General features: G+C 39.2%; 1 protein-coding gene across 1 annotated transcript in view; it reads right to left on the bottom strand.

Moving 5' to 3' along the window:
- The window catches only part of LOC306903531 (CUB and sushi domain-containing protein 1), a gene marked incomplete at both ends in the record, with an annotated part of 362,445 nt that overhangs the window by 20,489 nt on the left and 329,129 nt on the right, over window positions 1–12,827 (bottom strand). The window contains 6 exons of the mRNA XM_079472788.1: window positions 795–968; window positions 1,907–2,080; window positions 2,984–3,157; window positions 4,156–4,350; window positions 6,606–6,791; window positions 11,525–11,713. Coding sequence (XP_079328914.1) covers window positions 795–968; window positions 1,907–2,080; window positions 2,984–3,157; window positions 4,156–4,350; window positions 6,606–6,791; window positions 11,525–11,713 — 1,092 coding nt within the window. The remainder of the gene's footprint in view (window positions 1–794; window positions 969–1,906; window positions 2,081–2,983; window positions 3,158–4,155; window positions 4,351–6,605; window positions 6,792–11,524; window positions 11,714–12,827) is intronic.

Raw genomic sequence — 12,827 nt, forward strand, 5'->3', positions numbered from 1 at the left:
GCTGGTCGTGGTGATGCAATAAATGTACTTTTTTGCTGGAAAACATTAAGAAGTATGTATAACGTAACACAAGCACACAGTCCTGTACCTACACACTGAACATATTTGGCGTATGACTTCAGTGTTTGCGTTTTCACATTTACATGGAAACCAAATGAGGCACATTTTTAAAGGTTTGCAGTCCCACAAAATGCCATTGTCGTGTAAACGAACAGCCCCTATTTACAAAAATGATCTCCCCCATTCAAGTAAATTTGGTATCCTGTGACTGAAATAGCTGCAAATATGGATGCCTAGCGGGACAAGACAAAGCTCGGCCTTTAGAGAATTGTCCATCTTAGATCTGTTGACCTGGATCCATTTGCAGTCACGATTCAATTTCAGTAGGCCACCATCAACAACTTCCCTGGCACATTAATTAATCATTAAAGTGACAAGACGCGCATAGTTACTCCCGCTTAATGTCAGAAAGCATCTCGCCATGTCAAGCGGGTGGCTGCAGACCCATTTGACTTTCAAATCCGCACGTCAAAACAGAAAGTGACATAAAGAGAATTATTTGCACATTGCTTGTTGTCATTCAAAGGCTGAGTCAGACTGCCGAGCACAGATGTTGGTTTCGCTCTGTTAATGCTAAGCCCATGAGCTTGTGGGTGTTAAACAGCTTTACTAAGTAGCTTCTCGCATAACAAGACAGCGTCCGAGACTGAGTCTCAGTTGAGATTCGAAATGACAATCTGGGCAAGGCTGCCTGAAAGCACTGCGCATAGAGTGTGTCGGGAAGATTTTCTTACCTTTGCACACGGGCAGGGGGTTGCTCCACTGTCCGTTCATGCGACACTGAGCTCGGGGTGCACCGTGCAACAAATAGCCCGTGTTGCAGGTGAAGTTGACGACGTCGTTCAGATTAAACTCACTCCCATTAGTTCGGCCATTTGCAGGGTTTCCAGGGTGGCCACAGGTTATAGCTGTTGATAAACAGAAGAGAGTCAATCGCTTCCTGTTTGATGATGATGGAAGATGTTCTTCCATTAATACAGTATATGTTAAATAATGGCTTTTCATCATATAACAAATCTCAAATATCGTGACTCTTATTGAGATAAATAAAATAAAAAAGTGGAAGTTTACAACAAAGATAATAATCTACATCTCAAGACTTTTACATGAACCTCAAATCAACCTCACCCAGTTGTAAAAAAAACGTAATTTTGTTTAAGCTTTGAAATCAAAGGCTTGTTTGGCTGTTTTGATGAAACATTCACTGACATCCAAGTTAGTGATAGTTCACCCAAAAATGAAAACTATTTCATAATTTTTAAAGTCCCCATGAACCGGAAGTTGTGATCGTTTTTACTTCCGCATTTCCAAGTGAAATGGAATTTTGAATTAGAAAAATAATGGGTCCGTCTTTCTCTGCGATTTGATTGGATGTACAAAAACACCCGTTGCATTTTAAAATGAACTGGGAGGAGTTAACGGATGCATCGCCCAAGCCATCTATATACGTCATTTAAGACTTATAGTTATTTCAGGACGGAAGTGCATTTTCAGATTTGAATTGAAGATTACGAGGGCACATGATTTTTAAAAAGAGAAGGACCGTCATTGATAAACCATTTAAACCATGAGGGACTTTAAACCCTCATGTCATTTTAAACCTGTATGAGTTTGTTTCTTCATCAGAACACAAAAGACATGTTGATAACCAAACAACATTGAACCCTGTTGAACTTCATTGTATAAACACAAAACCACAAAGACATTTCTCATAAGATCTTCTTTTGTGTTTCACAGAGTCATATACAGGTTTTGAATGACATGAGGCTGAATAAACGATGACACAACTGACCCTTTAAACAATTGCGATTGAAGATGTATAATAAGAAGGTAAAAGGACACTCACGAACACACACTGGGGCTTGCCCTGACCACCTGTGGTCCTGTTGGCAGATTCGAACCGACGTCCCTATGAGTCGAAAACCCAGGTTGCATTGATAAACAACCGTGTCTCTGTAACTGGACCCATCGCCGCTGATGTGGCCGTTAACAATGTGATCAGGAGAATCACAATGACCAGCTGAAGAAGTGAAACACGTTTTCAGATCTATTGTAATAAACAGAATTTCAGTGCAACCTCCATTACTAAATCTAAGACACACAGAATCTGGAGCGCTGGCTCTGGCAGTCACTGCTTGACATTTCCATGAAATGCCCTCCGTGCTTTTTGGTCAAGCAGCGGGTGATGTGTCCAAGGGTCAGTGAAGATCCACACAGGGTGGCATATTCAGGTTTTTTTCCCCTCCTATACTACCATACAGGAGCCGTCATTTATACCTACATTATATTTTTTTATATTTAAGGCTGTCAATTGATTCATATGAAATGTAATTAATTGCATGATTACAAATTAATCTGAAAGAAATGAAAAGGGTTATCTTTTTGTTTGTTTTTGTTTGATAATGCTTCGTACTGTATTGTAGGTACTTGCGCTGTTTTCCTCTCTTTTTTCGGATGATGTGATCATTGGTTGATTCAAGTGTAATGGGTTATAAATTGGTGGATAGCAATGTTAGGCTGCGTCACCATAGTGTATTTTTCTCAAATTTGTCTTTATTTATTTGGAACAGATAACAGATCAATGTCTATTTACTTGCCTGCCATTCAATGACAAATACTGTACCATCAACGGACCTTCAAACCCTACTGAACAACAATGCAGATGTTAATGTTGCTTTCCAAGAATCCATGTTTCTACCTAATGGCATTGCGTTTAATGCTTTGTTGAACACACAGCCTTATTCCAGCTACCGCAAGTGATGTTTTTTGTGGATGTTCCCCTGCTTGTGCATACTACTCAATAATAAGTACAGTTGATCAATAATACAATACTGATGCTAGTTTCCATTCAGACCTCTTATGCAAACTAAAATTGGTAGCTTTCGTGTCGTTCGCAAAAACCTTATTGAAAGACGCTTCTTACCCAGACATCTGGTCTCGACTCCACTCCAGAGACCGTTGGCCTGACACTCCCTGACGTGCGAGCCCACTAATGTGTAGCCCGTGTTACAGAGGAAGATTGCTGTGGCGCCGTAGGTAGTCAGGGTGCCCATCTTTTTGCCATTAGGAGGGGATGGAAGCTCCCCACAGGAAATGACTGGAGGAAACACAGTCAATCCAATATCTTTAATGCACAGGGTCAGGCTGTATTAAAAATAAAAGGTCATTTTGATGACAGCTGACACCGCATCCCAGTCTTATTCGCTGTCGCTTTCGGATACCAGGAGAAAAGCAACACAGACACAGTGTTCATATAATGATAGTAGTAAACACATTACCATGTCAAGTCTGGAAACACGTACAAATACTAGAAATATAGATTTAGTTTAGGAAAGGAATTCATAATTGGGTTTATTTCCGGCATTAAAAAGATTTTGTCGATTTGAAGAACGAGAAAATATTGCAACGAATGGATTACTTCAATTTATAATGAAGGATTAATGCCTTTGAATATTTATGTATGATTCAAACACATACAGATTAATAATGTCCTGCATATCAAATCCCAAAGGCAAACATCGGCTGTAAATGCAAGCGTTAATTTCCGAGACTGTTGCACACACACATTTGTTTTCATGATGTCGTGGCTGTTTGCATCCGTCGCCTTCATTACCAAATGAAGGCGTGTTTCCATCAGTCAAAATGAAGCCGTCAATGATTACAATATTTACATTCGCTTGCTGACCTAGAATCAGCCGAAGCATTTTTCACCAAAGACTTAATCACCATAATAATGTTTACACAGGCCGTCCCTGCGGTGAAAACCCGGCCGTGATCAGAAGTGACTGAACGGTGGCTGGAGTACACGCTAAATCCAGAGGATTACACTCGGATCAGAAGAGAAAGAAATGGATGTGCTTTAGAAAAGTAAGGATTTCCAACATATTAGTTGCCCTAATGAATTTGTTTCATTAACGCAGTTTAGTCATTAACACGCTGATCTTTTTGGGAAATCCCAATAGCGTAATTCACGTTTCCCTTCATTTTGTGCATATCTGTGGGGTCTCCTTCAAGGAACAGTTGGCTAAGGCCAATGTTTCAAGAACACTACACTATATAATTGGAGTGTCGCTTTGAGTGTAATAAGGTTCTTACTCTTGCATGTGGACTTCTCCTCCAGCCCTTCCCAGGTTGCATTGGCTAAGCACTTGATGGTTCTACTGCCCCCTAGATAGTAGCCAGGGGAGCAACTCAGCATTATTCGCGCACCGAACTCATTCAGCTGGCCTGAGATGAGACGCCACACCATGTGTTCAGAAAGCATGCTCTCAATGTCCGGGCACTGCACCGCTGCAGGAGAAAAAGCAAAGAAGACATTAATGGACGACTGTGATCCTGAGGCTCGTAGAACTGAAAAAGCTGAAGCTTACAGGAATCATGGGATATATGTACAGTACCAGGAATATACTGTATGTACGGAATATATTTGTCACATCATTTTAAATGCTTCTGATTCAAAGGCCTCTGCTTTAGTGCTTAATATTGCCTTTACAGTTAAATTGTGCGTTCGAATAAATCTCTATAAAGTGATAGTTCACCCAAAAATAAAAATTGTGTCATCATTTACTCACCCTCTTGTCATATCAAACCCTTATGACTTTCGTTCTTCTGCAGAACACACAAAAAGTATAATTTAAAATAAGTTGGTAACTGAACAGAGCCGGCACCCATTCGTTACTATTATATGGTCACTAGACCGATTTTTTTTCTGTGTTCTGCAGAAGAACGAAAGTCGTAAAGGTTTGAAATGACAAGAGGACGAGTAAATGACGACACAATTTACATTTTTGGGTAAACTATCACTTTTATTTCATTATTAGATGCGTTTTCCAATCCATAACCTTTGTCTCTCTATCGTCCATCTTTGATTTGAACTTCCTACATTTATCCTTACGTGGGCTGAAGTAAAGAAGTTTTGGATTGTAGCTTTAAAAGAAAAGCAGCCAACAAGTGTCTAGCATACAGTCAATGCTGAAATTATGATTCATAAATGCCGTGGACGTGTTGTTCATTGTTAGTTCACATTTGCTTATGCATAAATCAATTGTGTTACCAAATTTATTTTTAATATTCGCATTTAAACACAAATAAATAAAAATAAATGATTTAGTCATCATAATAGTTTTTAAACGCATAAATCAATAATAATAAAAATGGCTAGATCCGTCTCATTTGTTCTGTATAGACGGCATGAAATCAAAATTGACATTTTTTGAATATTGAAGTGTTTTTATAATTGACTTTTTTAAAACTTGTGTGCCTTTATAATCGTTGAGCATTTGAAATGATGTTTTCAGTATTTTGTAAATAACAGGACCTTTTAACACAAACTCTGCTTTTAGACATTCAAATAATGTATTTCTCTTTGGTGTTTTGCTAAATTATTTAGTACGTCGGTTTATAAAAAACGATTTTAAACGTTTCTTTAATTCATAAAAGATCAAGATCTGAAGTGTTATTGATATGGTTTTGTATAATAAAAGTGTGCAGACTGGAGTGGAAACATAAGGTTTCTGGAATAGTAATATTGTAGCCTGCATATAACAGATGGTCTTTTGATCGAACAACATAGTTGCGCAGCCGCTGTGGGGACATCAAACTTTGAGGCAGAAAGCCGGGTCAGGTATATTGAACAGGATCTTAAGCATCATCGCCCGTGCCTTTATTATGGCACATAGTGTTCTCTTCTCCATGTTCTACATGACAAAAGATTGAAACCTCTCGGCCTGTGCTTGTTGAGCTCATTTTAAGCAGAAGATGCAGCTGGAGCGCTGCCGGATACAGCTCATCTGAGACGCTGTGAATGCCACACTGTCATCTCAAAGCTCCAGAATGAAAGGACACCTTGACATAGAGCTGTGAAGCAGGACATGCCTTCTCTTCTCTCCCATCTTTTTTTTTTTTTTGCAGATCAGGAGTATCACAACATTCAGAAAAGAAAAGTTTGTCAGGCAAACTTTGATGCTGGCCTGGAAAAAATCCTCAACTGAAAGTTTAAAGATGTTTAAGAAGCATTCTTTGAGATTTGCTCCAGTGGTATTACATTCACGTACACAATAATTTGTGACGATCAAGTTGATTTTAGTACGGCATTCCTAATATAGAAATCAAATTAGACAGAACGACAGACGGATTACGTGGACATATAGTAGTGGGGCAGTGCCGTCATCTTTTTATTCTTCTGTTAATGGTTTGGAATATCACAATACGAAATTTTGACCTTATCTATAGCAGCATCGGCTTTAATGAGCATCTCTCCTCTTCTGACCTCTGAATGCATAATACACGGTCATTTGGCTGCGGACACTCTGTGCGCTAATGGTGATTCAGGTCAGAAGGGGGACATGCCACATCATACCATTTGTCTTGTTTGAGTTGCCAAACTGCAAAAAATCAAGTCATTATTGTTAATTTTGCCAATTACCTGCCCTACATTACTCTCAGAGGGGGGCGGCGAGCGGTAAAGGAACTGATTGCTGCGGTTCAATGAGGCAGGAGATCTTAACATGCTGTTGGCATGGAAACAGAGGACTCGATTTGCTCACGTAAACAGCGGGGAGGATGAGCCGCGTTGCTCCAGGTGCCATCCTCCATGCAGACGGCGGTGAGGAGGCTGCCCACGTCCGGTTTGTAGCCGTCCTCGCACACATACTGCACCGTGCTGCCCACCGTGTATTGGAAGCCGTGGAATGAGCCGTTGGCGGGAGACTCTGGCACGCCGCAAGACACAGCTGCCGATCGGACACAAATAACAGCAGATGCAGATAAATGAAATACGTCTATATCTCATAGATAAACAAGTGTATTGCATATTCAATCTGCATTGAGTAATTCACTTTGAGGGTGAACTCATAACAGGTGACCTAAACATCCTGGTCAGTCACAAAGTGCTAGAAGAAAGTTACTACTACTATTCATGGAAGATGTACACCTAGGATGGCATGAGGTTGAGTAAACGATGTAATAATACTTGAGTGAACTATTCCTTTATTTGTTTTCCACATAGCTTTTTGAAAATCTTTCATTGCTTTTGCAAAGCAGGTGTTGGAAAACATTTTGGATTTGGGTGGGAGTGCACCTGTGCTACGAAAGCATTGTAGTACTAAAGTGTCAAAATACTGGCGATGCCACTCGTTTTTTATAACGGAGTACCGCAAGTAATGTTGCTCATGCCATTAACTTTCAGTAAACACTAGGGTTGGGTATCGTCAGAAATTTTCGGTTTCGATTTGGGTTCCATTTAAATTAAATATTTAAATTTTTTACTATTTTACCTTAATTGAATGTAGTGTTACTGACTGTAGGATAGTAAGACATGTTGAGTAATGCTAATCCATCAATTACATGAATGAAATATAAAACTAAATACGGCGCCGGTGTATGTACTATCCAACAAAACAATGTGCACAGTTATCAAGGATGCGAGTGCGCATTATAGGAAAACATTGTGTTCGGCAAGACGAGGCGTGACTACTTACAGTGCTTGGCCACGCGTCACACCAGAACTGTTTTTGGAACCAAAACTTGGTTTTAAAAACCAATTGCTCACGGTTCAGTTTTTTTTTTTTTTAAAACAGACCTGGGCCAACCCTAGTTAACACGTCTGCAAAAGAATGATACGAGGGAAACCAAAAATGCTGTGAAGAATGACACGAGCAAGAGTTTTCCTAATATCACTGCATTTTCATTTCGATAAAAAATGTGAAACAAATTTTGTGCGCTTTTTTGGCCAATTTAAATAGTTCCAAACAGAGCAGAACAGTTGCGTTTCTCTGAATAAAGTGATTCGTTCCTAAATTATCCTGTGAATTGAATGATTGAAACGAGTCGACAGTTCAAATATTTCGTTCCTAAATAAATCCACCATTTAAACGAATTGGTTAAATGATTCCATGAAAAACTGGTCACACTCTTAAAAGTACAAAAGTAAAGAAAAACACTTCGTTTTTTCAAACATTGCTGTATAAACGGTTTCAGTGGCGACAACATAACCAAATGCTTTGTGACCCAAACTTTACTTCCGCAAAGAATCAATAACTGTTGAGTAGTTTTAATTAAATTTTATTAAATTTAATACAATTAATATACAATAGAATGTTGCTATAGAATAATATTAAAATAAATTGTTGTATTATAACCAAACACATACCGGAAGTTAACTTTGGGTCAGGCGTGTGCTTCGCACATTGATTTAGTTCCCATGTGAAATATTGTGTAGTACTTGTTAGTATTTCCTATAGTTAACTGTAGTAAACATATTTAATTTAATAAAAAAGTATAAATTGGGATTTTTTTATCTAGATCTGTGTTTAGGAAGTGTTTTTGTACTTTATTTGGTAAACTTAATTGATTAATAACAACCATATCCTGATAGTTCTGCTGGTATAGAACCGTAAGATATGTTTATGGTCTCGTGACCCTTTTTGGGTTGAATTTAGCACAAACAGTAGTAACAGAATCATTTAAATTCAATCCATCAAATAAAGTCCATCAAATAAATCCATCAAAGGGGGTCGAGCTTTCTCATACGTAGCACCTAAACTCTGGAGTAGCCTTCCCGACGCTATTCGAGGATCAGACACACTCACCCAAATTAAATCTAGATTAAAGACACATCTCTTCAGCCAAGCATTCACTTAATGCAAAATATGCTAAAAAAACCACCGGGAGACTGCTGACATTAGATATTATTTACCAGAATAATTTAACTTGTTCTATAAACACCATGTACAGTGTTTTACCTATTTCTTTAGTTTTTCGCTTTTCTTATTTTCTTCTGTAAAGTTGCTTTGGAACAATGCACATTGTGAAAAGCGCTATATAAATAGAATTGAATTGATTTGATTGATATTGACAGAAAATATCTGCATTTGCATCTTTCCTCCAAGGGAGTTTTCTATCTGGCTCGCTCGTCTGGAGTTGCCAGGCACTATTATTCATAAAGCTTCTTAAGAACTATTTTACTATGAAAAGAAGAGGACGGCGAATAATTCACACCCCTCTAAAATCTAGGCACATGAAAATTCCAACAACAACCCCGACCTGAACCCTAAGACATAAAATATTAATAGTAATCTTTGTTTATTAACCACAAAAAGCACAACCGACAAACACCCAAAGTTCTAAGAAAACCAACTTGGGATAAAAACTGTCTGGTTTCGGGTCAGCTTACAGACCTCTATTCCATGCAACCTTTCATATATAAAATTGGCTCTTTTCAACAAGAAAATGGCCAAAATATGCTAAAACCAAACGCACACACACAAGCAAGCAAGCAGATGTGTGTTCCTTTTCCAGAAATGCGACGGGACCAATTAAAGGTGTTTCTCGTTAAACTTCTGAATGAGAATCAGGCCGTAAGTCTCTTTGACCCGCTGGTCCACTGCATGGATTGCTCCCATCACTTAAAGAAATGATTGGCCTTTATTAGCGCCCATTCTAGATGCCCTTCACTGCAAATGGGGCTCAGGCGGCCTCTGTTCAGCAATGGTAAAAGGATATTAGTGCTATAACCTCCAGTCCTTGGAATGGTGTCATTTGCCTTTGTGTGATTAGGAGTAATGAGACTCATCGAGTAAAATCTTTGTGTGATTCTAAATGTGTGGGAACGTCCTTTGGAGGGGAATATTTAGGTGTGGTGTTGTGCAACTTTTTGGCAGTAAGCACATAAAAGTTGAAACAGTGTCTCATAAAAGCCCTGGCTTCGAATATGGGTAATTGTATATCGCAATAATGGTTTTTATCACAATATAGCTGGAAATAAGGTTGTCGATATTACCAACATTGTTATGGCCAATAGTAGTGACGTTTGACAATTCTCAATACCAATTCTTTTACCACAGAGAAAACGAATACTGACTTGTTTTCAATGTATTATTAAAGCAGTCATTTCCAGTGAATTTGGTAAAAAATAAGATCTAAGAAACAAATGGCATACAACAAGAATAAATACAACAGAACCGAGACACAAATGGGGAAAAAAAGCATTGGACATATTTCAAGTAAACATTCAGAAATAGTCACTGCATAGTCTTCGCAGTACGAATTAAACATAAATCCAGACTATTAAAGTTATTCAGTCTCACGAGGGATTTATCAATATTATCATAGATAGCTGCAGGTCTATTAGAATGCATTTACACAATATAACATGTCTAACTTGGATGTCTGTTTACATTAAGATTTAACAAAACTGCGAAAGTATGTTACATTAAAACTCACTAGTAAACCCAAGTTTATTTTTAGGGGCTTTAATTGGACAGAATAATAGAGAGCGGACGGGCTATAGGGGAGCAGGATCACCAAAGGACGTTCCAGACAGTAATCGTGTTATATGTCGGCGCATCGACCACGAGGCTATTGGCGCTGACACACAAACTATTTTGATATCATATGACGTTTTCTCTTTTCAATCATTTGTTTTCTTATGTGTGAATAATTTCAAACACTCCTGCCCAGTAGAAGTGTGACCCACGAGCCTGTAGCCGGAGTTGCAGTAATACTGCTGCCCGAATTATGTCAAGTCAAGTCAGCTTTATTTATATAGCGCTTTTTACAATTTTCATTGTTACAAAGCATTATGGGATGGGACAATGTGGGAAACCACTGAATAGCCTAAAACTGGTGGATGTGGAGTGAGCCGTCGGTTACAATTCACAACCTCGCCGCTAGATTTCACTGACCGGTCCTTAAAAGAACTACGTGTCAGAAATGAGAACGTTCAGTGAGAAAAACATCCGGCCTCATTAAAGATCTGGCGGAGGGAAATGCTATTGATTGTCATGCAAATATGCTCTTATTAGTTTACTGTAAAGAATAGAGCAACTTTGTTTTAATTGGCTTTCTGTCTCGTCAAACACAAGTTATACGAATTTGTGTGCGAACTCCTCTCATTTCTCCCATCTCATAATCACACATAACCTCCCTTAAACATAACAGGTGGACCAAAAGCCCTGCGTTCTCGCACACAATTCTTATGCCAGGACACGCCTGATCCGCATACGTCTTGTCTTACTAATGAACCCTCTGTGAGAGACCGTTTTTCTCTGAAATCACTCCGATACGGAAGACACGAGGTCTCGGAGTGCGAGAGGAGTAGAAGAGAAAGGGAGGACGGGGCTCCACGTAGGCTGAAGGATAAAATTAGCTCCTCGATAACAGAGAGAGGGAAGCATGAACAATGAAATTAAGAGAACCCGTGACACATCAAACACATTCGATTACACTTCTGTCTTGCCGTGACTGAAGAGTCGCCCATTATGACATTGGGACAAAAGGACACGGGCGATCTCATTGTGCTCTCCTCGACGGAAGTGTTGAATGGAATAAAAGCAGCTTCGTGTCGAGGCGTGCGGTGTGCTTTCGTTCTGTCATCCTCCAAAGGCGGGTTGCCTTTTCAAGGCCATTTTCAGACATCTGAATGAGAGAACTGACTCGATGAATGGCATTGAGGAGTCTGAGTTACCTTGACAAAGTGGAGCAGGATTGTCCCATTGGTAAAGGCCATTGGGATGCAGTCTGCATGTGGCGTTTCTGTGACCCACGAGCCTGTAGCCGGAGTTGCAGTAATACTGGATCCTGCTCCCCGGCCGGTCCCTCGCCTTGTTGTTCACCCCTCCGTTCTTAGGTAGATCATTCACACTGCAGTAGGCAGCTGTGGGCATGAACACATCATTTATTACAGATTCAAAAGAGGACAGATTCAAAAGAAACTGATGGTTTAGCAGGTTGAACATTTTGTGGTGTGCTGTTCTCAAATCATTTCGTAAACATCTACTACTAAAAATGTACCAAGGACAATTTCAATAAAGGTTTATTTTAAAGATGCAAACTGTTAATTGTGTCTCTGTATCGCCACCTCTGTTTGAAACATATAATTGCAGGTTAATTTACGTTACTTATCTATAAGTGGATTAAAGTGAAATTGCACCCCGACAGCTAGGGTGACCACCACCACCCAAAAAAACCAAATGTGCTACAGGAAACGGGGTTGGGACAATGTGGGAAATCACTGAATAGCGTAAAACTGGTATATAACAACGTAATGAAAATTTGTATATATGTTTTCCAATACACAGTATGCACAACATAGATTAAAAATATATATATTTTAAAGCAATCTTAACATTTTGGTGACGATTTCAATTTAAGGTTCACTGTCTCTTTAAATATTGTGCGCAGATCAGATGCGGAGTCAAAATGTTGTATACTTTGAAGATCTTCTCAAAAATTGAAAACTAAAGCAATAAAAAAAGTTTAATTACTGTTAAATATTGCATTTCGTTATTTGCAAATGATTTGTATTTTAATACGCTAACCGCAACCTATAGGCTTGACACAGTTTCAAAGTCACACACTTTATTTGGCAAGTTGACATGAGAGGATCGCCCCCCGATCTACTGACAGATGTCACAGCCTCTTGATGACTGAAATCACTGCCGTCTTCTCATCCGTTGGATAAAAGTCAGGCTTTAAAAATATAGTTGCGTTGAGCTCGCTGGACACTGGTTACAGGGCTGTTATAATACTTAAATAAATAAGGGGGCAAACAAGCGTCTTATGTGCGTTTCGGGTTCTTAATGTGACATCTGAAAACAAACAGACTGATGAAAATGCAGTATATTTTCTCAATATGCGACGTGCGGAACAATGGGTGAAAACGCTGTGCAGTACAACGCAAAGTGGGATGGGTGGTCACCCTGCCAACAGCCCATAAAGAAATATATTGAAATGCTTATAACCAAACAGATCTTGCCCCCATTGACTCC

The sequence above is a fragment of the Barbatula barbatula genome (assembly GCF_947034865.1).
Source record: "Barbatula barbatula genome assembly, chromosome: 14".
In the NCBI taxonomy this organism is placed as follows: domain Eukaryota; kingdom Metazoa; phylum Chordata; class Actinopteri; order Cypriniformes; family Nemacheilidae; genus Barbatula; species Barbatula barbatula.